This window comes from Anser anser (genome assembly GCF_964211835.1).
Source record: "Anser anser genome assembly, chromosome: 20".
NCBI lineage: Eukaryota > Metazoa > Chordata > Aves > Anseriformes > Anatidae > Anser > Anser anser.
This window is the reverse complement of record NC_139741.1, coordinates 737,936-765,373: the sequence shown is the minus strand read 5'-3', so window position 1 is coordinate 765,373 and position 27,438 is coordinate 737,936. Positions and strand designations below refer to the sequence as shown.

Sequence of the window (27,438 nt, the reverse complement as noted above, 5' to 3'; positions counted from 1 at the left end):
GGCGAGGAGGGCGCCGAGCGCCGGCCCCGCGGCAGGGACGGACCCCGCGGGCGGCGGCCGGCGGCAGCGCCGGGCCTGCACTGACCCCTAGCGGCACCGGCACCGGCACCGGGAGCTCCCCGGCGGGCGGCAGCGGCTCGGCCCGGCCCGCTGGGAGAGCTTCGGCTCCCCCCCAAGGCGGCGCTGCCCTTGCCCCCAGTGCTCGTTACCTGCGGCCCCATCGCAGTGCCGCCTGCCTGCACCCGCGGGCCTCCTGCTGCTCTGAGCAACCCAGCGAGGAGCGCCTCAGAGGGGCGGAGGGCTGAAAGCCAGAGGGTTTCCGTGCATTTAACGTTAGCCTAACATTTCCACGGGGGCTTGGAAGTATCTCACCTGCAGGGGTATTTGCTCGAGCTATGTAACGCGATGTGCTGTCCCTCAAGGAGCTCCTGCTCTGCGCCGCTCGCTGAGGACGGCCACGGGGCTGAGCAGGGCTCCCTGGGGCGGCCTCGGGTCGGGAAATAACGGGGCCAAATCCAACAGCCTCGCGTGGGTGTGCTGGCCCCAAAGGGAGACCCGCCTGTGGTCAGCATGGCGCTGGCAGCACAAGGGGGCAAATGGAAGATGCCTGGTACGTTAGTGTGTGGTTCCTGTGAGATTGTGCCATTTATTTATTTTTAAACCTCATTATTTTAGAATGATTTTTTTTCCTAAAATAAAATTTGTTTTAACTCTTTGGATCTCCCAGGCCTGCTGAACCAGGTGTGCTGAACCAGGACAGGCAGGTTCCCTGGCTCCAGGGCAGCAGGGAGAGCCTTGGCCTCTCCTGCACCCGTTCTGGTCCCACATGGCCCCGTCGCTGCTTCTCCGCTGGGCCCCTGCCAGGGAGTGAGCATTGGAGAGAAGCCGAGGGAGCACCAAGGGATCGGAGAAGGCTGTGGCCCTGCCCTGCTGGGGGCTGCGTAGGCCAGAGGGAGTGGGAGTGGGCTCGCTTGCTCCCGGGCTCATTAAAATCTGATGGTTTCAGTATAAACAATTGCCTCGTCATCATTTCAGCCAAAGCGTCCAGCTCAGGACAAAGTTCTTGGCCCTGCCACGGATGCTGCTCCCTGCAGCCCTGCAGGCTGCCAGCCGCTGAATGCTGTCCTCTCACTGCAGGCTGGTGGACGCAGCCTGCTCGGGGGGCGCTGCTTCTGGGCTCCCCCCGAGGGAGGGTCACTGCCCATGTGCACAAGACCCCGGCTGAATCCCCGTGTGTGACCCTGGGAGAGCCACAGCCTGTGCAGCCACCAGAGCGCCGCACCGCACTGCTTTAGTGAGGGTCAGCCGAGACAAAGGTGTTAATGTGTTCCAGGTGGGCTCAGCTCCTGCAGGAGTGGGACTCTGAAATTGCCAATAAAAGGTACTTACTTGGGCTGCTAATGTTGCTTAATTTAAATGAAGCTGCTGGATCATGTACAACACCTGGCAAATGATAACTTGCAAAATTTTGTTCTTACAAATCAGAAAAGTTAGGATTTAGGGCCAGAACACTCCTTTTGTAAAACCACTTTTAGTGTGATTTCAATCTTCTTGAAATAATATCTAAAAATAGTTCCAATTCGTTTCCTAAGCACCAGGGGCCATCCATAACCCAGCAGCTCGCGGGGACTTCAGGCAGCACGTCAGGACCAGACACAGGGCAGGTTTTTAGCCTTGATTCCACGGGAGGGTAATTTTCTTTTGGCGTTCCCAGGCTTCACACATGCAAATTGTGTCGGTCACACGTTTGTTTCCGAGGATGAACTAGGACAGGAACGGAGCCCTTCCTCGGAGGGCTCGGGGGGCCGGGAGGGGGGGCACAGCCGGGACCCCCGGGGCTTTGCAGCGCTCGCTGGGGACTCGCTGAGCGCCGGGGCCGGGACGCGCCCGTTCCCCGGGGGCCGTGTGCGCGCCCCCGCTGCCCGCTGCCGGTACCGCGAGGTGCCCGCACGGCCCCGGGGCGGCCGGCGGGGAGCGGCCCTGCGGCTGCTTTACGTAACGGGGCCGCCCGCCGGGGCACCGGGCCGGGCGCGGGGTGCCGGGAGCGGCGCCAGGGGGAGCGCGCAGGGCCCGGCCGCTCCGCTCCGCACCGCTCCGCACCGCTCCGCTCCGCACCGCTCCGCTCCGCACCGCTCCGCACCGCTCCGCACCGCTCCGCTCCGCACCGCTCCGCTCCGCACCGCTCCGCTCCGCTCCGCTCCGCACCGCTCCGCACCGCTCCGCTCCGCACCGCTCCGCTCCGCACCGCTCCGCACCGCTCCGCACCGCCCAGCCCAGCCCAGCCCAGCCCGGCGCTGCCTCTGCGCTGCCCGCAGCCGGGACCCGCACCGGGACCCGCACCGGGACCGCCCCGGGGCTCCGCTCCCCGCCCCGCCTCGCCGTGCGGCGCCGAGCCCCGAGCCCCGCGGGGCGGCCCGGCGGCGGCATGGCCTCGGGCAAGGCGGCGGGGGAGCGGCGGTGGGAGCTGGTGCGCTGGTGAGTGCGGGCCGGGGCGGGCCGCGGGCCGCGGGAGGTGCCCGGGGTCCCCGCAGGGCCGGGTCGGGCCGGGGGTCCCCGCGGCCGGCGGGGGGGGCACTTTGCGCGGTGGTCCCAGCTTGGGTGTGCGGGGCAGCTCCTGGTGCTGGGACGGGCGGGGCAGGCCGGCGCTCCGCTGGGGGGGGGCTCCCAGCCGCTCCCGGCACGCCGGGGGTCGCGGAGCAGCCCCAGGAGCGGGGGGCACCGGGCGCTCGCGGCGGGGACGCGTCCCCGGCAGGGCAGGGGCAGCCCCGGGCTGCAGCGGGGGGCGCTCGGCGTTTGGGGCGCGGCGGAGGTGGAAGAGGGTCGGGGACCTGCCGCACCCCGGCGAGGTGTGCTGCCTGCGGAAACGTCCCAGCCCGGCACGGGGCAGGTGGGGGACACCGGCAGCGTCCTGGTCCCACGCACACCGGGCTGTTGCGGCTGCCACCGGGGTGTCTCGGGACACACGCGGGCGTTTGGGAAGCATCGCGGCTGCTGTGGCGGGGCCGAAGGGGTGCCGAGGCAGCCGTGGTGCGTGGGTCCCCGCTCCTTCCCGCTGGGGACGGGGCGCTCGGAGCAGCTGGGACAGGCTGACATTGGAAACAAGCTTTCTCTGTGTCTTTTTGTTTTCAGTTGTGTAGTTTGTGACGTCCAAAGCGTGTGACTTTTGAGCAGGGCGCTGTAGCCATGCCAGGCTGTGAATGGAGTGGCTTCGGGTGACAATGCCCTGCTGGTGACGCAGGAGCTGGGAGCGGGCCCAGGGCTTGTCCCCACGTCCCAGCTGCGGCTGGGAGCCCCGCGAGCCTGGGCAACAGCCAGAGTGGGAGTCATTGCAGGGTTATTCTAAAGCGTTTTTTTTTTTTTCTTTTTTTCTTTTTTTCTTTTTCTCCTCCCCTTGGCAGTCCAGAACGCCTCTTCTTGCACACTTAGACACAAAGTATTGTAATGGCTGCTTTGCTTGGCTGTTCTGCCATCCCTCTTTTTCTTCTCCTTCCTTCCCCCAAATCCCTCTGGCTTTCCTGTCAGTGCTTTTTGCAGCACTGTTACATGCAAGAGCTGTCAGGGAGTGCTGGGACTGCACTGCCCTTGGTTCCTTATACCAAGAAACCCGGCAGGTCAGCTTGTCCTGGAGACTCGCCGCGAGCCTCCCTGGCTTATTTCTGCTGGGGCTGCGCCCTCCTGATTGCCCTTTCCTCTCGGCTTCTGTTTGTCCCAATTAATGGGCACAGGAAGTGAAATTCCAAGTGTGTGTGTGTGTGTGTGCGTGTGTGTGTGTCTCCAACCAGTGCTACAGAGGTTCTAAATAATTAATCACTTGCTGATGAAATTTCATATTCAGAGGCAGGCGTGTGAGGTGCAGCTGGCTGTGGGGATGCAGGCAGCAGAGTTTCCCACTGAAAGATGGGAACAACTGCAGTTACAGACATCTTGCTCACGTAATGGAGAACCCACACTTCTTTAATCAAAATAATAACCATTGATTCATCGCTTGAATACTATTTAATAAGCTTCAACATCTGGCCTGACATTCAAAACAATGTTAGAAAGGCATTAGTCTGCTCTGGGAGCTGGTAACGGCGCTAGGGGCTCGGCGTGCCCGCGGGCAGGGCGGGGGGGACGCGTGGTACCGGGGCTGCCGGCCGTGCCCCCGCGCCGGGTGGCTCTGAGCAGCACGGAGAGAGCTGAGACCACCTCGGCCTCCCAGGGTTTCCTGGTGAAATGTCCTGCACCGCTCTGGAGCTGTTTGCTCTTTGTTTTTCTGTGCGTGGCTGTTAGGTGTGCCTGGGGTCTGGCTGGGGGGCGCTGGGGGGGGCTGCAGCTGGCAGCAGCTCCATGGGCACCTGGCTTGGGGCACAGGAACCCCTGCGAGGCCCCGTGCTGCATCTGCCCCCGCTTCCCTTGGGGCCCCTGCTCCTGGTGGCAGCAGGGCCAGGACAGGGGGGTCCCTGTCCCTGAAGGTGCCCGGGAGGAGAGCCCTGCCCGAGCCGTGGCAGCGTGCCCGTGGGAACAGCGGCTGCGGGGCTGGGGGGGGACACCACAGGGAGGTGGTCAAACGGGCAGTAATTTTGCTGCTTTCATTAAGGAACACACAATTACTACTATTATAGTCTCACTTGCATCCTTCAACAGCATTTCTGAGCCAGTTGCTCCCCGTGTCCTGCATCTCCCTCTCCCAACCATCCTGCGCTAATGAATATTTCAGTCTGTCTTGTTGTTATTTTTAGGTACGTGAGAGAGGGCCGGTTTCGGATCGAGGAGAGGACGCTGACGGCTTTCCAGTGGCTGTACTCGCCGCAGCAGCACCGCATCGTCAGCCGGGCGGACCTGGGCTCGCCCAGCAGGTAACGGGGGCGCGGGAAGCACGGGCACGGCCCCGGCCGCCCCTCACCGCAAGCTCCTGCAGCGCGGCCGGAGGTCTCCTGGGTCTCAGCCTCTGTTCTGGGGCCCTGCAAGTGTCTGAATGTGCTGGGGCCTGCTTCAAAACAAGGCTCTGGGAGCGGAGGTTGCAGACAGGAGCTAGGAACCTGGTGTGAGCACACCTCTGGTTCGGAGCAGCGGAAAGGACAAACTGCTGACTGCCTCCCCAGGCTCCCTTCTGCAAATCCCGTGCCTTTGGTCGGGCACATCACCTTCTGAGGACCTGCTTTATGCATGTAGCACTCTTGGGTGTTACTGTACAAACCAACTGGGAGCCAGGGGCTCTGGACTGTAAGTGACCCCTCTGAAAAATATCGGTTCTGATACTACGATTTCATTCAGTGCTTAAACTCTTTCCTCCAAAACTCATTGAAAATATGGCTTGGAGCCACATTGTGGGTATGTGCTAAGGCTTTTTCTGCCTCTGATGCATATGCGTTGCTGTCGTCTTAGATCCGAGTGTTTGGTGATAAAACGTCATTAACATAAAAGCCTCGTGGGCCTCCAGAAACCTATAGTGCAGCGCCTATTTTGCTGCTCGTTAAGAGCACTGGAAAACACACACAAAAAGAAACAAAAATCCAACCCACCTCCCCGGGTGGCTACGTGGCTGAAAGCTTTTCCCTCTGTATTGAGCAGCAGTTCTGCTACCAGAGCCCTTAAGGGCCTCGAAGCACTTACCTGCCCAGAGCAGCCGGAGGGGAGCGGGGGGGCCGTGGGTGCCCCCCGGGCTCCGCTCCCTCGGCCCCTCGCAGGGCTGGGCCCTTGCGGAGCAGGGCACGGGGTGCAGGAGGTGCCTGGCTCTCAGCGCGAGCTGCTGCTGCCAGCTGGCTCCTGAGGTGGTGATTCCTTTGCTTGGTGAAAAAAATCCAAATTACCGTGCTGGCTATCGATTTTTAACTGGTTTTTGCAAATTGCTGTCAAAGTTCGCATTAATCTCACCATTGAGGTGTGTATATCACGCGGAACTTAAATGCGTGTAATGTGATTTATAATTAGTGTTAAGTGCTGCTGGAGTTGATTCCACCGGATCCGTTTCATTTTCCCAGTGGGCTGGGAAGTTACCTGGAGAGCTCGGGAGGTGCAGGGGGGGCAGGCGCTGAGCTCTGCTCTCTGGGGACAGGACCCGAGGGAACGGCACGGAGCTGGGACAGGGGAGGGTCAGGCTGGTGCTGGGGAGAGGTTCTGCCCCCAGAGGTGGTCGGCTCTGGGACAGGCTCCCCAGGGTGGTGGGCACAGCCCCGAGCTGCCAGAGTTCAGGAGGTGTTAGGACAGCGCTCTCAGACACAGGGTCTGATTTTCGGGTGGTGCTGCGTGGAGCCAGGAGTTGGACTCGAGAACCTCGTGGCTCCCTTCCAGCTCGGGGTATTCCGTGGCTGTGACACCAGTGGCTAGCTCTAAGTGGCGGCTGCGTCCCTGTCAAGGGAAAGCGTCACCCTGGCAGCGAGGTGAGTGGGGGGTACAGGGCGGGGGCCGTGGGCAGCAGGTGCCAGAGCTGCCCTGGCACCAGTGTGACCTGCCCGTGGGGCTCGGGCTTGCTCTCACCTTCTCCTCTGTCACGTCAGCTGGAAGGCAGAGAAATGCAGGAGGTGGTGGCTGCCCACGGTGAGCAGGGTAACCACGCACGGCGTGTCCAGCGCTCCTCCCTTAGAGCAGTGGTTTAGGCAGGTTCCCACCAGCGATAAGCAGTTAACGAACAATTACACTGACAATCAAAATACCCGTCCCGTTGGCCTGAGCTCCCACGGTGGCTGAGGCAACGTACCAAAGCGTTTGTGCCGGACTCTGCCCCCCACCCACCCGCTCACTGCGCTGCGTCCCGCGCTGCTCCGCGGCCACCCCGAGCCTGCGTCGGGGCAGTGCTTACGGTGTGGCCCCAGCGAGCCTGCTCTGGGACAAGAGCGAGGAGTCAGCTGCCTATTGGGGATATTGGGCCTGCTACTGATTCGAGATGTCTCTGGCAGGATGAAATAGAAGTTTTGTTTGAGGTTACGCAGTCAGCAGTGCCATGCAAAGCGCCCTGAAGGGGAGGGAGGTTGTGACACGGCTGAAGCCTGGTGGCACCGCCATCCTCTCTGGTGGGCAGGAGCGAGAAGCTCGCCTCGGTGCACCACGCACTGCTGTGGAGGCGTCGCTCAGGGAGTGTCTCAGTGCCCCGGGTGGCACAGTGGTGCCGGGGTGCTCAGCCGCACTGCAGGCTGTCACATTAGTTATCGTCACGTCAATCGGATCCGGGTCTTTATGTCGCATTTGCTTCTTTTTCCGTGCATGATGATGGTGGAACAGCTGAACGAGAGGATGGGTGATCCATTGGAAGGCTTCATGTAACAGGTGTTTCATTATTTTTATTATTTGTACAAATTAGTGTGCTCCTCGGTCTCACTCGAGCAGCACTTAAGGAGGGATGAGAGCATGCAGCCCGTTCCCTGGGGGCTTTTTTCTTGTCCTGGTACCACAAACACACCGCCGTGCGGAGCAGCAGCAGCACAGCGCCCTGCAGGCAGGTCCTGTGGGACATTTTGCTCCAACAGCACGCTGCAGGACGCCCACGCTGTGCTTTGATGTCACGCTCTTGTATCTTTTGCGCTCATTTGGGCCGGGATGCTGGACGTGTTCCTGTGCCCGCTGCTGGGGGGCACCACGCTAGGTATGGGGCTCGCAGCGGAGGGCAGAGCTGGGGGGCAGAGGCCGCTGTGGTTTCCACGCGCGGCGTGGTTCTCGCTGACCTGATGCCAGCAGGGGCCTCCCCCCACACGTCGCTGCTGCGCCCCGGTGGGAACCGGCACGGCGGGGGGCGGGGGCAGGATGTGGCACAGGGAGCTGCGAGCCCCGCGCTGAGCGGCCTCATAGCTGAAATCACTTCCCTGGGATTTATTGCTGTTAAACAGATGTCAGTGGTGCCAGAAATGGGACTTCCATTGGCTTCACTAAATCTCTTTAGAACCCAGTGGAACCAGAGTGACGCAGCGTGTGATGAAGGTCCAGGGGCATCCTATGGGTTCTGCTGGGTAACAGGAATGTGGTGCTGTGGCAAGTGCCCTGCGAAGCAGGAAGGGTGGCCCTAAACCCGACCCCATTGGCTGGAATAGGAATTCTGCCTTCCAGTTCAGTGGATCCAGATTTTAGCCCTGGAAACTCTTGCCTGGTCCCAGCCTGTGTCTGTCTTCAATTCAGCCATAGCAGATGAAAGGGCTCACGCATAAAGGCTGAAGTCTGTTTTGCAGTTGAATCCAAAGGTTTTTTTCTCCTTTTTTTTTTTTTTTTTTTTCCTTCCCCCTCCAGTAACCTCCCTACCTCCCCCCCACCAGCCCTTTTGCCCTGAAAGCCCCAGGGAGGCTGCATGGTACGACCCCCAGCTTTCGCCGGTGGCTGTCACCCCAGCGGCGCTGCAGAAGCCCCCGGTGAGCGCCAGCTGCGAACCCTGCCGAGAGCCCGCTGCCTCCGCACCTCGTCCTCCCCGTGGGGCAGGGACGTGGCCCCGGGCCCCAGCCCCGAGCTCGGTGCCGCGGGGGCGAGGCGTGCGGCACCGGGGGGCTGCGGGCGCGCAGCTGTGCCCCGCACCCCGCTCTGCGCAGCGCGGCCGCCAGCCCCTCCTGGTCGTGGCCGCGGCCGTGCCTCGCCGCGAGGTGAGCGGAGCTGGGCGCAGTCCTCAGGAGCAGCGCTGCGATAGCTGCAGCTGCGCTTCGGGGCTGCCGTGGGGTGGAGAAATTCCCTTTCCCTGCGTTTATCCGGCGCTGATGCTCGCCGTGTTAATCTTGCACAGAGAGACCAGCCAGAAAATCAAGGTAAGATGCTTCTGAATCTCTCTAAATCTGAACTGCCATCACAACGTACAGCAATGTTTAAATAGCGTGTGGGGACTGGAATATAGGCAAGCGTGGTGAGCCTGTAACAGAAAATATTTAAATCTGTATTTGTCCTTGTTTTTACCCTGGATGGGCTTGCCTGGATGTAAATGTGAGGCACAGCTGGGAGATCTATTGTTAAAATGCCTTACAATTCTTGGTTTCTGTTCGCATTTAAATATGTAAGGACTACTCCAGGCACGTAGACTTTCTGTGTCAGGCATGGGGACAGGGGAATATCCTGCTCATCAGGAACGTGCGAGCTGTGTGCCCGCGTGTGGCGGTGTCTCGGCGGGGTGACTGCCAGGGCTTTTGTTAAATACTGAAAATTCAAAGGAGGCAACTCCAGAGAGCTTTCCAGTGCTCTGCTTGTACCTGTCTTCGGGGGATTGTGATGGCTGGTGTTTGCCCCACTGCTGGTGGGGCTGGGGGGGAAGGTTGCACTCCTGCCTTCAGCAGGGCACCTCATTTGCCAAGGAGCCCGCGATGTTCTGTACATTTGACAGAAATAGGACATGGGAAGAGATTGTTCTGACCGCGTCCCTTCGTTAGCCCAGGGCACCCTTTGCTGGGGTAACCCTCCTCCCCTCTGCTTTTGAGCAAGATCTCTTGCTTATCTCTGCCAGACAAGAAAGCACCATGTCTGCTCAGCAGGCAGGGGCAGAGCACCGCGTTTCTCTTTATCCTGCTCATCTCTGCAGGCAGAGCGCGAGTGGCAGCCCGGTGTGGGAGCTGACAGTGGGGCTGATAAGGGCTGTGCGAGCCTGTCGTTTGCATCCCTGGTGTATGCAGGACATGAGATGAATCCTGCTGGCTACTGTCTTATTTCCTCATCTTTTGCAGGCTCCAGCCTCTGCTGTTTTATTAAAGATTGCTTGTTGCTTTAGCAGCACAAGGGACATAATATCTGTCCACACGGAGTGATGTATTGAGGGTTGGAAACGAGCCAGTGAGTCTAAATTCAGATTCAACAAGAAGTGTGATTCCAGACGGCAGGCTCACTCTTGGCGTGCACCAGCTTTAACAAATATTTCTTTCTCCCTTTGCTGCTGATTCTTCCCAAAGGGCAGTTCACAATGCCCGTAGCAGCAAAGCTGCTCCCCTTTGCTGATATCTGTTTTATCATCCTTCCTTCCTTCCTTCCTTCCTCCTTCACCGCTAAGCCTATCTGTGTGGTAGCAGGGTCCTGGGGGCTGCTCAGAGCCCATCTGCTTCTGCTGCCTCTCCTCTACCTGGCGTCGGGCTGCTCTGTTTGTCATTAGTGGCTGCTGTGGAAACAGGAACAGGACTTCAACAGCAACACTACCAAGAGGAATTTTTTCCAGGAGCTAAAAACAGCTCCTTCTCCCCAGACCTCTCTGCAGTTTCACGGGAGTAGATGAATCCCTGCTCAGACTTAACATCTGCCTCCAAGTTGGATGCCAAGCCAGAAAGAGCTGTTTCTTGGTTCTGATTTGAATCTAGCCCAGATATCGCAAAACCCACCCAAAATGGTGGAAAAATACAGGTGATGTTGGCAAGATCTAGCAAGGTTTTGACAAGCTTGTGTCCAAATCTGGTGTGTCTTGTTTGCAATGTTTAGATGGAGCCCTGCACAAGTTTGGCCTTGAATCTGAGTGCTGATTGCTGCCTACACCCGACCCGGTGCCAGCGCATCTTGGCTCCAGGCAGTCGCTCCTTAACCATCTGCTCGGGGGGTTCGGGGAGCGCGGCAGGCGCGGGGCTGCTGCGAGGGCCGGCGGTGCGGAGCGAGGGCACCCGCAGACTCCCCGCTGCTGTGGCAGCGCCCCGTGGGACGGCTTCGTGAGGGTGCTGAGCGCTGCTGCGGGCCGTTGCCTTAGTTCTGTTAGCAGGGAGCTGTTCCAGAGGTTCTTCGTGTTAAAGCTCATAAACCTCCTCGTTCCTAGCCAAAACACGCGCGGGTCTATCTAAGCCTGTGCTTCCCTCCCACCCCGCATTTTGCCAGTCCTGGTTTTCAGTGTAAGCAGTTTTCTGTCTTGCCACAGTTTCTTCACAGGCTGGTGGCGCACCCGCTCCTGGCCGGCTGTCTGAACGGGGCCGGACGCTCACGGTTTCCCTCGGCCGGCTCTCGTGCTGCTGCACGGCCCCTCCCCGCGCTATGGGCACCAGGACAATTCGGGGGAGAACAGCAGGAATTGGGGTCTGTCAGGTTTTGCCCTAACGCCTCCTCCCTCAGCAAGGCCACGAACCGCTGGGCAAATGGAGGAGCTCTGCTCCTTGTGGCACTGGGGCCACTGTGTGGCTGCACGGCGGGGACGTGGTGGCAGCGGTGCCTGCCCTGCCCTGCCCTGCCCTACACGGGGACCGGCGGGCGCCGCCAGCAGCCTGCACGTGGGCTTCCCTCGCACGATGCTTGCGTGTGCGGGCGCAGAAAGCTTTGTGCTGGATGCCCCGGGGAGGCGCTGCCCGTGGGCGCAGGGGGCTGCTGCTTGTCTGAGGCATCCTCCTGGGGGCTGAGATGGGCGGGGGGTGCTGCAGCTGGGGTAGGGACGGACACGCAGCACGTCCGTGTGCTTGAGCTGGTCCTTCCTAAAGGGAGACTTTCTGTGGGGAATTTCATCTCCTCGCTAGCAAGATGGAGATCTGAAATGCATGAGCCTGAGAAAACCAGCTACTCCATGCGCCAAGAGGTTCAAATTCATAGCGGACCAGGACTAATTACTGAGAGACCGGGGGTCTGTGCGATGGTGTGGGTCTCGTCTGATCACGGTGCTGTGAGCAGCGCCCGTCTGCAGTGAAGAGCGGGGCCGGGTGATGCTGGGACACACCAGCTGCTGAGGTGCACCGGCCAAGTGCCCGGGGAGCCGCCCGGGCCACTGGGAACGTGCCTGGGGCAAGCTCTGGGCTAGGCCAAGCTCACTGCTGCTGCAGCTGCCTGCAGGGCGATGCGTTGGGTGGTGGCTGCTTCGAAGAGCACTTCAAAGCCACTTTGATAGAACGGACAACAGGCAGTCGCATCGCTCGGGGTGCCGGGCCGAGCCTCTGAGCTGTCAGCTGCAGAGAATGGCCTCAGAAACGTGGCAGCTGTGCTGGAGCGTGGGCTGTGCCGAGTTGTGTGGGGCCTCAGCGCCTGCAGGGGCGAGACCCGTGGGCCTCGCCCCGCACTCCATCTGCTGTCCACACGGGAATGGTGCAGGTGGAAAATGAGCTCCGCGAACCCGGCCCTGGGCACCTCCGTCCGTGCCGGGGCTGGTGCCCTGTGCCAGGCCGCTCGCGCGCCCACGCGGCCCCGGCTGCACGGCCGGGGGGTGCCGGCACGGCCTCCATCTCCCCCTCCGGGCACTTCCAGCGGGTGTTTTCTCCCTGTCGTCTATTCCTTAGGCCGGGGGTACTCGAAACAGCAGCCTTTTAAGCGTGTAAGAAAGGCAGCCAATAATTTACATGCTGAACTTCCTCTTTGTTTTCCGGCCAGTTGAGCATTTTGCTGGGAATCGGCTCTCCATTCCTGTGTGCGTGTGCGCGCAGTTGTTGCTCTGTTTTGCAGGCTGGTCCTCCCAGTTAAACCCCAGACGTAATGAGCCTTCTCTAATGAGTTTAACAAACGGGTTTTAGATAAACAGGCTGCGCGGCTCCGTCCCTCCCCGGTCGCTGCCTTCTGCTCCCGACGAGCACAGGGCAGCTCCGCCTGACGGCCGCAGCGAGCGGCCCCGTGGCTGCCGCAGGTGCCGGTGCTCCCCCGGGGGTCTCCGTGTCTGGCTGCCGGGTACCAGAGGTCGCCTCGGGGGGACGAGCAGCGCTCCCCCCCTGCTTGCCATTGGTTTCAGCAGCAGCGAGAGCGCCGTGGCAGCTGGTTAATGGTGCAGACCTGTGGGCTATCGAGCAGGAAACAGCTACCTTGGAAAGCAAGGTTTAAAACCCTGGCTTGTGGGAAGCTGCTGTTCTAGGCTTTGAGTTCCTCTCTTCATTTTACTTTATCACAAAGGAGAGAAAACACTGTTAAAAATACTCCGTGTACTGAGTCAGAATTAATTCGGACTCTGTTTTCCTTTGCTGTGTATGTCGAGGCTGATGATATGCACAGCGTGTTCTTCCTGCCAGGGCAAAATCTAATATTTCTGGGTGCCCACAACCTTCCTTAGAATCATAATGGAAAGATGAATACCCTCAGTGCACCGCATACAATATTAAAACACTAATGATGCAATCAGTCTCTCTTAGCCCAAACAACAAAGGAAAGGATTATGCTGCCCTTCCTGGGCAGAACTCGTCTCTGGCTGCGTGGGCTGTTTGCTGCCGAGACGATGCCTGCAGGGACGCGGTGCCAGCCCTGCCCTGCCCGCGCCGGGTGCTCGTCCCTCGCCCGGGTAGCACCGTCCGTGCTGAGGAGCCGTACGAGCACCCTGTGCTGCCTCCCGAGCATCTCACCAGCAGTCGCAGTTCCTATTTTTCTATTTTTTGTATCTAAAATCTGGTCTGCCTCTAGCCTGCAGCAGCCGCCGGATCACCTCTCTGTGGGCCTGGAGCGGCTGGTGGGGTTTGTGCCCCACGCTGCAAAGCGCCCTGCAGGCTGCAGCCACGCTGGAACCAGGCGGCCTGGCTGCTGCGCCCCCGTACTGCTGTCCCCAGGCCCCTCAGACCCAGGCTCTCCATCCATGAAGGTTTTGGGGCTGGTGCCACTCTGAGCTGCCCCCTCCACAGGTCTCAGCCTCAACGGCGCAGCCCCTCCACGTCACCGCCTGCAGCTGGGCACGGGAGGCACGGCTCCATGGCCCGGGGAGGGCTGCCTGCTGCGGCCATCGGCTCCAGCGCGCGCTGGCAGCGTACTGCCTCTTGTAAACAGCACCGCAACCCCGCAGTTTGTGCTCATAAAGCTTTAATGCCACGCACTTGTCAGCATGCTGTTATTACTGCAGCCTCTTGCTCCCTCCCCTGTCTTGCTCCTTTGTTGTGCACGCTTGGTGTGCACGATGGAGCCACCCAGACCTCGGGCACCTCCTGCCTGCGAGGCCCCCGCGGCACCGAGCAGATGGCAGCGGCTCGGGGGGGCAGGACGGGGTGCGTGCCAGGTAGCTGCGATGCCTGGTGCGCCAGGAGAGCTTGGCTTTATTCGTGTGCTTGTTAACAACTTGATTCACTGCTGCCAGCTGCACAGCACCTCCCTCGTCCTCTCCAAAGGCAGGGGGCAGGGACGCAGCGCTCACGGCCTCGAGTCTGGAGTGGAGCAGATCTGGGCCTCGGTGGTGAGTCAGGCGCGATGTGCTCTCCTGGTTTTGTCAGAGACCCCTTGGGAAATTTTAATTTTGTCTCATGCAGATGGTACCAAGGAGGCATCTTCCCCCAGGCTTTTGTTTCCTAGGTTTGGCTGATCAATTATGATTTGGCTGCATCTGCTCTGAAAGGAGGAGTTTTCCTTCTTTTCCTCTGGTGTTTGAGCCCAACTGTGTGAAATACCTCGGAGGGAAGAGGCAAAGCAAGAGAATGAATGTCACTGCAGACGAACTGCTCTGGCCGTGCTCCAGCAGGCGACACGGCGCTGGCAGGTGCCTCGTGGCCTCCTGCCTGGGGCAGGCGCTGCTGCGGCCCCGCTCCGTGCACGGGTAGCGTGCCGTGGGGGCGCAGGATGCTCGCGGGTCTGATGCGATGTGGCTGGAACAGAGCGGCTGGCGCAGCCCTGCCAGCTTGGATTGCCGTGCTGGGATGACTCTGAGCTCTGCTTGGCCCAAATGCCCATTTCCGTGGATCTGTATTTTTCACAGGACTCCTGGGGTGGGAGCATGGGGTCCGGGGCTCCCTGCAGGCGGGGTGGGGTGGGCCCTGCACAGAGCTCTCCTTGTCCCTGTCCTCACTGGCCGGGGCTGACACGGTGCCGGGGGTGCGGGGGGAGCGCTGTCCCACAGAGGAGGTGTGGCGAAGACCTGCCGGCGTTGGTTTGACTGCTGAATGTAGAGGCCTCTAAACTAATATTCAAAAAAAAATGACATGTGGCTGCTGCGGGCCCCCCTGGGCTGCCCGGCACTCGCTGCACCGCTTCCCTGCAGCCCTCGCTGTTTACGCGATGCCTCCTACGGCTCTGAGCCAGCGAGTTCACACGGGGACTGAAGTGGCAGGACGAGATGCACTAATTGGTGCTTACGGCACTGCAAGAGCATGCTTTTAAATGAAGAGCTGCCTGCTTTCCCTTGCTTTCCAAGCTGCTTCTGGTGTGACGCGGCTATAGGTTGATGCTTCCTACTGCTGCTGTCACTACCTGCCGCTGCACCGGTATTTGCAGGGTGTGCTGGAGCTGCTGCAGCTGTGTTGTTGTGATGCAGTGCAGAGCTCAGCCATGCGGGGAAGCTCCCTGCTGTTATATTCAGGCGTGGAAATTGTGAGCAGCTGAGGAGAGCTGGGCAGAAATCCACTGGTGTGTGTGTAAGAGACGTGATCTAGGGGAAGCTGAAGGGAACAGATAACGTGCTGCTGCTGCTGTTGCAAAGGTTTAATGTGGGGTATGAGGTTGGAAGCGAATGTGCTCCTCACAAATGTGTTCTCCAAATGCTTCATGGTACCTAAATTGCAGCATTCAAGCAAGCAGCATATTTTGGATTATTTTTTTTTTGTAAATGTCCTTAAGAGCTCTAAAATGCAAAGGATTTCCATCATATTTCATCCCTTTCAGGAGAGATTGCTGTGGGCAGGAAAGTGGGAGTTGGAATGGCTGGATTTCAATCATAGCTTTTTCCCTGGATGTTATTTCTCTCTCCAGCCCTCTAGTTCCCCCCCTTTTTTCACACATCAGACAGAATCCAAATGCCTCTTGATGTAACGCTCTTGGGTGCTCGGAGGAGAGCCTGACTGCTGGCAGTCCCTGGGAGCTACGCCAGCCCCCACTGCCCGGCCGCCCCAGGCCGAGGGGATGCTCTCTGTGAGCATCGGGCTGTGCTGCCTCACTGCAGTACAGGGCGGGTGCTCACGTCAACCGTGCGGGCTGTGGGTGCCCAGGGGCCGTGGCACAGCCACCCGTCTTGCCTCCAGCACGGGCTGTGCTGCGCCCGCCGTGCCCGAGTGCTGTCAGGACAGCCGCTTGTTTTCTTGGGACTTTGTAATTTATGGAAGCTGCGACCCAGCTAGAGGTCAGTATTTGCATTTAAATGGCTTTTCCAAAGCCTGGTTGTTCAAGGACTGTGTTTTTTTGGTAGTGGTCAGGCTGCAGACGCACGCTGCGGTTGTACCGGAGCTGGTGAGCAGCCCAAGGAGAGAAAACCCAGGTGGCAGCTGCCTGGTGGCCAGGTGGAACGGGCTGGGACAGTCCCCATGGGTGGTGCTGCCGGGTGGGAGCTGCAGCAGAATTTGCCGGGGAGTTCTTTTCTGCAAGAGAAGAGGCAGTGGGGTTTTTAATTCTTCGGATTCAGTGTTTTTGGTGGGATTTCCCATGAACTGCACAGGTGGGTCAGGATCCCCCAGTGAGACAGCCCTGCAGCTCCAGGGGCAGCAGGTGCGAAAGCCGCCTGTGGTCGGGAGACATTGGTTGGTGCCTGTGAGCGGGACGCCCTGCACCGGGGCCCGCCGCGTGGTGCCGTGCGGCTCCTGCCGTTAGGAGAAATACGATATTTGCAGCGTAAGGTTGTGAAAAGCCTGAGGCCAAAAAAAAAAAAAAAAAAAAGGAAATGACTTTTTTTGGTGTGTGTGTGCATGCGCCTCGGCAAGAGGCGGCTGACCTGGAGGTGTCGGGGTCCCCCGCCCCGGCGCAGCAGGCGCTGCCGGGAAGCGCCGCGGTGGCCGTGCCGTGCGGGCGTGCTGCCCGCCCTGCTGCGTCCCCCTGCCCGCGGCACCCGGCGGCGCCGAGCAGCCACCATGTTCCACAGAAAGCGCAGCGTCTCCTTCGGCGGCTATGGCTGGTGGGTGGCTTTCGCTTCAGCACCCTGCTCGCTCGCGGCTTTTCTTCCCTCTTTGGCTTCTCCGGGGCCATTTGGGTGAGGAAGCACTGCGGGGCCCTGCCGGCACAGCCCTGCTCGCTGCGCGGGGCCGAGCACACCGCGTGAACGCCAGGCAGGACGCGCTTCTCCTGGTGCCCTTGGGGAGCCCAGCGCGGCGCCAAGGGGAGGGTGCTGCGGTGCCCGGGGAAGCACCTGTGGGACTCGTGGTGGGTGAGCACCAGTGGGCACGGCACCCCCACGGGCACCCCGGGGATCTTCCCTCTCCTCCTGCCTTGCTGCGTGGGACGCGCTGCCCACCCTGCCCTGCCCAGGCAGCGGTGCTTGCAGCCGCCTCCGGCACCTTGCAGCCCATGGAGCGCTCTCACCCGGCATAAGGCAGGTGCCGGGGCTGTCGGTGCCTCCCTGGGTCATCCCCGCACCTCCCGTCCTTGCACAGAGCACCGCGGTGGCCACCTGCACCCTGAGCTCGGCAGGGCTGTTTGGTGTTTGTGTCCCTTTTTCTCAGAGATGTGTTGATCTATAGGGAAAGATTTTAAGAAAATGGCACTTTTCTTCCTCTGCCCTTCCTTCACTTTTCCGCTGTATGATCAGGCCTGGGAACCGAAGGATGCACTGACAACGTGGAGGTTATTTGGATGTTTGCAGTCGGGCAGGAGGACGTTCTACCTCGCCGTGCCCGGCGGCTCTGCAGGCTGTGTTTGGCGGCTGCCCGCTGCTGCTGGCTCCGGGGCTGGGCAGCCCGATAGGCACCGGCGGTTTTGGGAGGAGCGCTGGTGCCGGTGGCTTTTGAGCCGAGCTGCTCGAAACGTTCTGGGGGAAATGCTGAGTAACTGAGATGTGATGTGGGACGGCAGCAAGCTTGTCAAGTGTCAGCAAAGTCTTCTGGCAATGTGTGTGCCCTAAGTTGAGCGTTTTGCTGTTTTTTTTTCCTTGGTATAAAGATTGGAAGAAAGCACGCTAATTAACTTGTTTGTAAATCAGTTTTGTAAAACTTGGGCTTGTTTTGTGGTGCAAAGAAACGTCAGCTTTGGGGATGCCTGGCCCCTTGCCACTGCCTTTCGGAGCGCCGGCTCTGGGGCCCTGACCACGCTGGGCTCATCCCTTGAGCTGCTGTTTGCTGACCACTTCCTCAGCTGCAATCGAGTGGCACAAGTGCAGACTGGAGCCCTTACCTTCACCTTTGCAGGGAGTTTGGGGTAATCCAGGCTTCGCTTATTTGTTCTTCTCTGCTGTGGCAGTTGCAGGGAAGAGATAACAGCTAACCAGAGAGTAACACAGGAAAAGTGTCATCTGCTGGCTGTTACACGGCTGTGCTGCCGCTGGAGTACTGAGGGCTGGCTGATGGGGGAAGCAGGGTGCTGACTTTTTTTAAAAAAAATGTCAGGATCGGGTTCTGTGTAGTGATAAATAAAGGTTATGGGTATGGGAGAAGCCCTATTCCCCATGTGCTGCTGGGAAGGTCCCAGGTGAGGCTGGCAAACAAATTCCCAGGGGTCCCGTCAGGAAGATGCCCCTCGCAGCCGTGTGTTCCCTGCAGAGTGCCCGTGCGGTGCCTGGAGCCGGCCGGCTCGCAGTGCGTGCAGCGCCGCCGTCCTCAGTGCGCGCAGGGCCTGCAGCCGCGGCAGGGGCATGCTGTGTGCCTGTGCCAGCCTCTCCTTGCAGCGTCCCCCAGCTCCGCGCCATCCCGCAGCCCTTCTGGACTTTTACTGGCAAGGCAGCAGCCTGCCGCGGCCGTGTACCTGCATCTCTTCATCTTCTCACAGTCATTTCGGGTTTGCGGCCGACACGCCCTTCCTGTGGAAACCTGGTGAATAAGCACGAGGGGTGGCCGGGCACACCCAGGCACCTCTTTCTATGGGCTGTAGTTGCTATTTCCAGCCCCGAGCTGCGTGTGAGTTGTTGTTATTTTTCTCTCTGCCGGCTGCATCCGTTCCCACGGGGCCGCAGGAGCAGCATGCCTGTCCCGGGGTGGCCGGGGCTGAACGCAGCGCGGACGTGGCGACGGGCAGCCAGGGGTGTGGTGCCGCGGTCGGTGTCACCCCGGTAGGTGCCGGGCCGCTGGCTGGGGAGCGCAGAGCCTGCGGGGGGCTGCCGTCGGGCCCTGTGCCCAGCCACGGCACGGCCTCAGCCCCTCTGCGGGGAGGCCCAGCTGCGTCGGCAGCTCCGTCCTCCTGGGCGCTGCTCCGGGGTCCGGGGGGCAGAGACGCCCCGAGGTCTGTGCTGTGGGGAGGAGAGCCGGGGGCGTGCGCTGTTTCACATCGCCCCACCTCGGGAGGGGAGCGCTGCGAGGGCCTGACCACGCTGCTCGCTCAGTTTAGTCATCTCGCAACTGCGGTTTCCCCAGCTGAGGGTTTTCTTTCTTGTATTCTTTCTTCTTCTTTTTTTTTTTCTTTTTTTTTTTTCCTTCTCTCTCCGTGAGGCAAAATAACAGCAACTGATTTTTCTTCTCATGCTTCCTTCCTGACGGAACCCAAACCGCTGGGCACAGCCCCGCTGCCGGCGCGGGCCTGCAGGAGCCATCCCCAGTGCCCCCGTCCCCCAGCTCGCTGGCCCCATTACAGAGCTCAGCAGCAGATATCTCAGCAGCATGCTTCAGCGTTCAGCCCGACTTAATGTTCAACAAGATCTGTAGGCAGGCTGGTTAAATATTAAGCACTAGTAGCAGCTGACCCGGGTCTGTGTACGAGCGGCAGCGTGCCAGGTCTCTGGAAGCCGTGAGCACGGGCAGATGCTGGTGGGGGGCCCGCAAGGATGGAAGGGGCGACAGCTTCAGTCTGTGCTGCGGCCAGAGAGCCCCCCGCTGACCTGGGTGCCTCCGGGCTCACCCGGTGCTCCTCAGCCACAGAGGAGCTCCCACAGGTTTGGGGCTCTGCCCCTGCAGCAGACAGAGCAGGGCAGGGGCCAGGAGGCACGGGGAGCGTGGTGGCTTTGCCCACGGGCAGCATGAGCGTGCCAGGCGGGACCCCCGGTGCCGGCACAGCCCAGCCTGTGGCAGGGCGCGCGGGACCTGGCCCCACCGCGCCACCCGCCCAGCCCGGGAGCAGGGGGAGGTACGGCTGCTGGTGCAGGGGAAAACGCATTTCTGCGGCCTTGCAGTGTTTTCTGTGATCGCAATGCAGAAACCAGTAGTGTTCTGTTGGTTTGGTTTGGTTTGGTTTGTTGTGTTTTTTTTTTTTTTGGTGCACCATGTAGCAGACAACACAGAATTTGCAGTTACTGCCAAAAGACATAATTTTGCATTTTGAGACATTACTATGATTTGCATTAATTAATATTAATATGGCTTTTAACCATAATAATTCTGTGGAGACAGGCGCTTATTACCAGTGCTAAATACAGAAGCGATGCGGCTCGGGATCCCAGCCCCGCAGCAGCCGGCCGGGCTGCCCTGCGCTGCTCCAGCTCCAGGGCTCGGGGCGGCTGCGGGTGCTCGCAGCGAGTGCGGGCACCTGGGCTGGGCGAGGTGCGGGGCCGGGGCAGCGCTGCGGGGCCAGGCACGGACCCGTGCTCACGCAGTGGGGCAGCCCGGTCAGCTCTAAAGGTCGTGTGCCTTGCTGCGCCTGGAGTCCTCACCCGTGGGACTGTGCTTCTTGTAAGGCTGCAGGGCTGGGCTGCGGGGTCAGGGGCGATGTTCTGGTGCACCTGCGTTGTCTCGGGTCTGTCCTCATTAAATCCGTGCTTTCTGGGAGGCTTGGGATCAGGGCTACATGGAAGGGCTTGGACGTGGATAAATGAATTTGGGAGTGTGATGGGAGAGCCAGACCTTGAGTAGAGCTAAGGAGGAAACACAGGAACAAGCTGGGCGGGGAGGCAAGGGACGGACTTCGTTCCTCGGGTCCTCAGGTGAACGTGGACACCTGAGGAGGATGGGTCCCGAGGCCGGACAACCCGTGTCGCTGTACCATCACCAGTAACGCACTGCTCTGCTCTCTCCCCAGGATCGACAAGACAATGCTCGCCAGCCTGAAGATGAAGTGAGTACCACAATTTTCTCTTATAAAGCCACTCTCCTGTGACATGCACGGTGGCCAGTGATGGCCTAGAGCAGAGGGAGGATGCCCTACCCTTAAAAACCAAGCAGCCAACCGAACCCACCCCCATACACGGGGCAGGTCAGGGTGGCTGTACCACGGCCGGGGGCTCTCGGTGCCAGCCCCACGCTGTGCCTGTGCCCGTCCCCGCGGCACCGGCCTGGGCAGAGCGGAGCCGTGCAGGGCAGTGTGTCTGTCCCCTCCCTGTCTGCCTGCTCGAGGGGCTGTTTCTGTGCGCGTCACACAGCCCCTGCTCCTTACAGTCTGAGGTGATGCATGCAGCGAGTGGTTATGGTGAACAGGATGATATGCATGCTGTATTTTTAGCGGGTTTAAGGCACGCATGGTGGAATTCACAAAACGTTGGACTTGGAGGGATGGGAATGGGAGCTGGCAGGGCAGGCTGCTGGCTGTAACGTCAGCAAGGTCTGGGTTCGCTCTGGTTGGGATTTGGATCTCACAGTTTTGGGAGGGGGCAGCTCCCGGTGGGATATAGGGTGTGCGGTGCCCCTTACCCTGCTGTTCCCCGTGGGCTGCTGGGGGAGCGCCGGCTGTCCCTGTCCGTGGGGGTCCCCGGGGTGGTGGTGCCTCTCTGCGGGGCTGCCTCGGGCTTGCCGCAGACCTGCTGAGATCTGACGGCACGAGGGTGGCGCTGCCCAGGACAGCGGCCGCGGGGCAGATCCCGCGCCTGCAGGGAGGTGGGCTGAGGTGTGCGGGACCCCCCGCCCGGCAGGGGGCTGCTGCCCGGCCCCTCGGCAGGTGTGAGGGCAGTGGGCAGCGTGGCTGCGAAAGCTGTGCTTGTTCCAGAAAATACGCTTGAAGATGGAATTTGTTCAGAGCAGGGGGTCTGAGCCAGCTCCACCCAGACAGCCCCTGAGCATCCCAGTGACTTGATGCTTTGCCGGGGAATTGTCTTCTATCAGCGCAGCCGTGGCTTTCCAGGAGGTTTCAGCATTAAAGGAAACAACCTCCTCCTGTGGCACCAGGGATGCCTCTCACGCCAGGCCCTGCCCATGCTGTGCCTCCCTCCCGCTTCCCGAGCCAGGGATTTTCCATTGCAAGCACTCCTGCGGCTCCCAGCACTGTTAACGCTACTGTGTGCTAATATAGAAATATTCTGGCCAAGCCTCCCTTGAGTTCAAGGTAATACGTGTGGGTAACTGCTCATGCAGTTTCCCTTTATAATCATTACTTGTGCAAATTATTCATTAATGGAAAAGTATACAGAAAGCCTTTGGGGAACCTGCTGCTTGAATAAGCCTGTAAAATGCCCTTTGTAAATAGCACAACAGAAATGCTGTTACTAAGCTCATTGCTCAGGTTTTCACCGAACTAATGAGAAGTTTAAATCGACGTTTACAGCTTTCAGGAGCATGGGGGGGGGCATCTTGGTGAGTTTTCTTTTTCCCATGGTGCTGGGAAGGATTTAGCTGCGCCATGAACGCTGCTGCCCTGTTTTATTTATTTATTACTTATTTTTCAGGGCCTGTGCAGCAGTTCTGCTGCAGAAATGTGTTTAAACTTCTTTGCCAACCGTGTGGGGCAATTAATGCCCATGCACGGCTGCCTGCTCAGACTGTGGTGCACCACAGCTCCTGCCCGCAGCGGGTGCTGGGGTCCAACCCTGGGAGAGGTGGCGAGGTGTGGGGTGCTGGGGGGCACCCGTGGCTCTGGGGGGCTGCAGGGCTGGGGCTGCGCCGCGAGCTGTGCCTGGGCAGCTCGCGGTGAGCTCAGTGATGCTCAGCCCCGGCTGCTCCCCGCCGGCATCGCTCCTGCCTGAGGCCAGCAGGTATCTGGGGCAGCTGCTGATGTTGAGTTTTTTCCCTACATAATGCACTTTTGGTGATAGAGAAAGATCTTTGCTGCTGAAGTGTCTCACCTGCCCCCAAACACGGATATGACATAACACAAGTCTGTGCAGGCTCCAGCACTCGCTTTGTTTTCCACGCTCGGCAATGCGACATCTGCCCAGAGTCCCCTCTCCCGGTGCCTTCAGTTATGGCCGGGGTCGCATCAGCTCCTGCTGTCGGCAGCGAGAGGACCCGGGAGCTGTGCTTCTCTCCTCCCCCAGGAGTGCGGGGAGATGAATTTCTCATGGGGAAATGGATTTTTGCGTGCCTGCAAAGCCTCTCGGAGCACGATAGAGGAATGAAAACGCTTACTTCAAAGGCATGGCTGAGAGATGATTTTAAACGCTCATGAAATGCTGCCAGAGCCGTGCTGAGCTGCAGCCCCTGGGGAGCGGGGGGTGCCTGTGGCTGCAGAGGGACCCACAGCACAGCCCAGCACAGCCTGGCTTGGCCTGGCCTCCTGCTGCGAGGGTGAGTTTGCAGCCGGGAGCCGTGCCCTGGGCTGCTGTGTCTTCCCTTCTGGTCCCAGTGCTGTCACTTACACAAAACCAGTGACCCCTCCAAGCGATAAGCTTTTCCGTGGAGCAGGAGCTCCTTTCCCCCATCTCCGGTCCCTGTCGCGAGCAGGGCCGCCAGCTGCCCGGCCTCGCCTGCCAGCCCGAGCCGCGCGTTTGCTCAGCTGAGCGTCCCCTGGAGTTGTTCCATCCCCGGCATTTGCAGCTGATGCTTTCCACAACCTCTCAACGCTTCTGCTTTGTGGACAGATTGCATCATTAAATGTTTCTGTAATTGGGGCCCAGCCAGAGCCACATTAGATATTTGTAAAAGCCCTTAAAATAAAAAAAGTAGTTTTGGTTTCTAACGCCCTCTTTTTATTACTGCAGCCTTCTGGCTAGGATACCAGGCGTAGGCAATTTTCTCTGCTCTGTAACTTGTTAACAAAAAGACAAGCTGCTTCCTACAAGCCAAGGAGCACTTCAAGAAGCCTCGTGCGTGCTGCAAACATCAATATTGACTTGTGGAAAGCTGGCGGAGGCGGAACAGCGAGTGGCTGCTGGTTGTGGCCCGGAGCCTTTGGCTGCAGAGGGGACCCCGGTGCAGCGGGGCGCTGCAGGGTCCCCACCGTGGTCCCCTCACTGCTGGCTCCCGGGCAGCCTTCCTGGGGCAGCGAGCCCCCCATGGGGAGCACCAGGGCGGCTGCGTGTCCCTGCGTCCCCGCGGCGCCGGCGTCTGGTGAAACCGAGCGCGGCAGCAGGAGGGCGCGAGCAAGGAGCAGGGCTGCGGGGCTGCTGCCTGCCTGCTGCGTCTGCTGGTCGTGATAATGAACTCAAACGCACAGGTGGCACCGCAGCTTCAAAGCAGTTCTTCCCTCTATCTCTCTCCCTTTTATTTTTTTTAATTTGGTTTTCATTAGTTCCTATGGCAACCATGAATATGTCTGAGGGACTTGAAACTGGAGAGCATGAGTAGACATTGCAGAGGGGGAGCATCGGAGGAGGAGGGAGACTGATAGCCCTGGCATCTCGGCCAGGGATTCGCTCGTCCTAATTCTGGTGAAGGAAGCGCCGGGACGTACCTGCAGGTACAACTGGCGAGCAAACGCGCCGCAGAAGACCGAGCATCTCTGTGCAGCGGGGGGGCTCTGAGCTGCCGCCTTTGCTGCTCGGCCTCCGCAATGCCCAGGAAGCTCTGGTGAGTCCGGGTCTCGCCGTGCCCCGTGCCCGCATGGCTGTGCCCTCCTGGCCGGCAGCTCAGCTCGCGCCGTGCCCCCGCCTCGTGCCGCGGTCCCGCTGCAAAGCGCACCTGGCAGCGGGGCCCCGGCTCTGCGAAGGCTGCTCGGCGTGGTGAGGAAGGGGAGTGCGGGGTTTGTGGCTCTGTGGCGAGCAGGGGGCTGCTCTGGAGGGAGCTCAGATGCTCAGATTCCCACCGTGCATGGCCAGGGGCTGCTCTCGGGAAGTCTGCGAAGTGCCGCGAAGTCTGCGCGGGAGCGAGGCGGCCCTGGCGGTGGGCAGGAGCGGGCTGTGGAGGTGTTGGGGTGTGGGTTGGGGCGCCTGTCCCTGGGGAGCGTGGGGAGGGGAGCGCTGCTGGGAGCCTGAGACGGGGCCTGGGGCTGCCAGCAGCGGCACCAGCACCAAGGAGCTGCGAAATGGAGACTGGGAGCAGGATTTGACATGTGCAGGCGTGGGATTCTGGCACAGGCCAATTCCACCACACTCTTTTTTTTCTGTATTTTTTTTTCTTTACTCTTTACCTACTCCATGTGAAAGCTCAAAAAGGGCGTCGAGCCCAGAAGAAGCCCTCCGTGTGTTGGCTCGCTGCTGCCGTTTCTTCTCGTGCCACCTGCGGTACCTGCAGAGGGCAGGCAGCAGCTCCCAGACCTGCGCTGCCGTCGGTGCCCCTCAGGGTACGGCTGCCAGCAGAGCTTGTAGGACACGCTCAGGCTCCACGGCGCAGGTCATGCTTCCCAGGAAGGGGAGAGCAGAGCCAGACTGTAGATAAATCCACTTCTGAAGCCTGAGTGTAACCCCAGGCAAAAAAATAACCATATCAAAGGAACTTTGCATATCCAAAAGCAGCCCTGGGCCTGGTGATCTTACTCAGCTGATTTGCACTCTCACCTGAGGTGCAGGTTAAATGCAGGGTTCCCAGGGGCCAGGCAGGTTCCTGCAGATGCCCCCCAGCCCCAGGGCTCCCGAGCTCCTTGTCTGGGTGCTGCCCTGGACCAGGACATCCTGGGGCCAGCACAGGGTGGGGAGCTGCGGTGGGATGAGGATGAGGATAAGCATCAGTTCTTCCCAAGGCTGCAGCAACGAGCTGCTCAGGGGCTGTCCTTCACTCAGAGACCCTTCGTCTGCTGGTTTCTCCTCAGCCCTCTGGGTTCTGATTAGTTTTTCTTTGGTATCATCAGTAGGATGTAAAGAGAAACCAGCAAGTATTTTAAAAAAAAAAAATCTATAAATTAAGTTACACCTTCAGGCAAAGAATCACTTCTTGCTTTATCCTTATAAAGCAAAAATCACAATGCAATCACGTCTGTGTGGAACAGAGGAGCCTTGTACACCAACCACTGCGAGTTAGCACGTGCACAGCTAAACCTCACATGGAAGAGCATGTGATGCTCATCTGATAATGGGAATGGTGGCAGAATATGAAGGTGCAAAGAGATGAGATTGCCCTGACCTTCGTAAAATGAGCTGTGTCCAAGCTTGAGGCTCTTTAATATTTGATGGGCCAGAGCTGTGTTAATGGGGAGATGTGGCAGTGATTTAGTTTCTTGGCAGGAGCTGCACTGATGATTGCAATAATCTTGTAGGTATGTGCTTAGGTCCTGTGAGGACAAGGTCTGGAGAGCAGGTTGTGTCCAAGTAAATTCCTTTGATTTTACTACCACCTTTAAGACGGGTAATTGCATGCAAATGTATGCTTTGCAATTACACCCTGGCTGTAGTAGTACATGCATTACAGCTGGGCCTCAACTCCGCTGCAAAAAAACACTACCAGCAGTGCCTGAAAAGCAGCTGTCTCCAGCAGACAGAGGCAGGCTTTGTTTTTCATTTTGTTTTGTAACTGCTTCTCTTATGGGCTGCGGAATCTGCCGAGTGAAGCTTCCAGAGGTGATCCCCTCAGCAGCCTGGCTGCTGGGGAAATTATTAAAGCTGCGGTGCGGAAATGAAAGAGAAAAACCCATCACGTGGGGCTGGCGTGCGAACTGCGTGCGCGAAGCGTTTCTGCAGCGCCCGGGGTGAGCGCTTGCGGAAGGCGCTGGATGAGCTCCGTGCTGCTGCTCTGGGCTCTGCCGGAGGTCCCACGCCTTTGGAAGCCGGGGCCGGGGCCCAGCTGGGGGAGGCCGGTATTGCTGGGGGCGCTGGGGCTGGCAGCGCCTCGGGGCTTGCGGCAGACTTTAAAGGGCGCCGGCGATTTCTGTTCTGCGTTTTGCCGCTCCTCCCCGTCCCCCTCCCCACACGGTGCGGTCCCTGCTGGCGGGACCGAGGTCTCGCATACAGCAGCCAGCCGCCGGGCTCCCGGCAGGAGGCGACGGCCCCGCGGGGGGACCCTGCCCCGAGCCGGGCAGGCAGCCGGGGCCAGCAGCAGCCGCCGGGGCTGGCGAGGAGCCACGCGAGGGCTCGGCTTTGCCGCCCTCCTCTCCTCTGCAACTTGCCCGTCGGCCTTTTACATCTTCTTCTTCTCTGCCTCGAGGCAGAAGGGGACGCGTCCCCGCCCCGCCGTGTGTGCGCAGCACCCGTTGGCTCGTGGCACGCCGCGGGCCGGGCGCCCTGCTCCCGGGGGGCTCCGCACACGGGCGTGCTGCCCAGCGTCTGCTGCGGCTTCTGGCTCTGCTGTGGCCGGCTGAGGAGAGGGGTGCTGGGCGGTGCGGGGGCGGCGCAGCCCGGGCCACCCGGGGCAGGTGCCCGTGCGCCGCGGGGCGGCCGCAGCTGGATCGGTGGTTTTCAAAATCCGCCCTCCTCAGCGCCAGATCGCTGGGATTTCCACGGGAATCTCGCGGGGCTCGCCCTTCGGCCTCTCCCCGGCCCTGCCTGCGGCTGGCGGACGGGCCCCGAGCCGGGCGGCGCCGCTGGGCGCTCCGAGAGGGGCGGCGGGGGGAGGCCGGGCCCGGCCGGGGGCGCTCAGCCGCGGCCGTCCCGCGGCGCTGCCCGCAGCGGCCGCCAGGTGGCGCCGGGCCCCGCTCCGCCGGGCTGGGCTCCGCCGGGCCCCCCCCGCCGCCCGGTGCAGGCGCTCCCCGGCTCTGCCCCCCCGCTGCTGGCCCGGGGGCAGCGGCAGTGCCCGGGCTTCCCGTCCGTGCTGGGGCGGGGGGGGCTCAAACTTCCCCGCTGGGCGCGGGGGGGGCGGGGCACGGGGCACGCGGCCAGGCGGGGGCGGGTCGGGTCGGGGGGCACCGCCTCGTCCCGCCGGGGCGCTCGTC

General features: G+C 60.4%; 1 protein-coding gene across 13 annotated transcripts in view; it reads left to right on the top strand.

The window, feature by feature from the left end:
* The window catches only part of RAP1GAP2 (RAP1 GTPase activating protein 2), an 82,715-nt gene that overhangs the window by 531 nt on the left and 54,746 nt on the right, over window positions 1–27,438 (top strand). For 2 of the 13 annotated variants that reach the window (XM_083805893.1, XM_083805892.1), the window contains exons 1-3: window positions 2,238–2,475; window positions 4,722–4,838; window positions 20,575–20,610. In XM_083805893.1, coding sequence (XP_083662019.1) covers window positions 2,426–2,475; window positions 4,722–4,838; window positions 20,575–20,610 — 203 coding nt within the window. In that variant the 5' untranslated portion in view covers window positions 2,238–2,425. The other 11 variants (XM_083805889.1, XM_083805890.1, XM_083805891.1 and 8 more) reach the window with 11 other exon arrangements.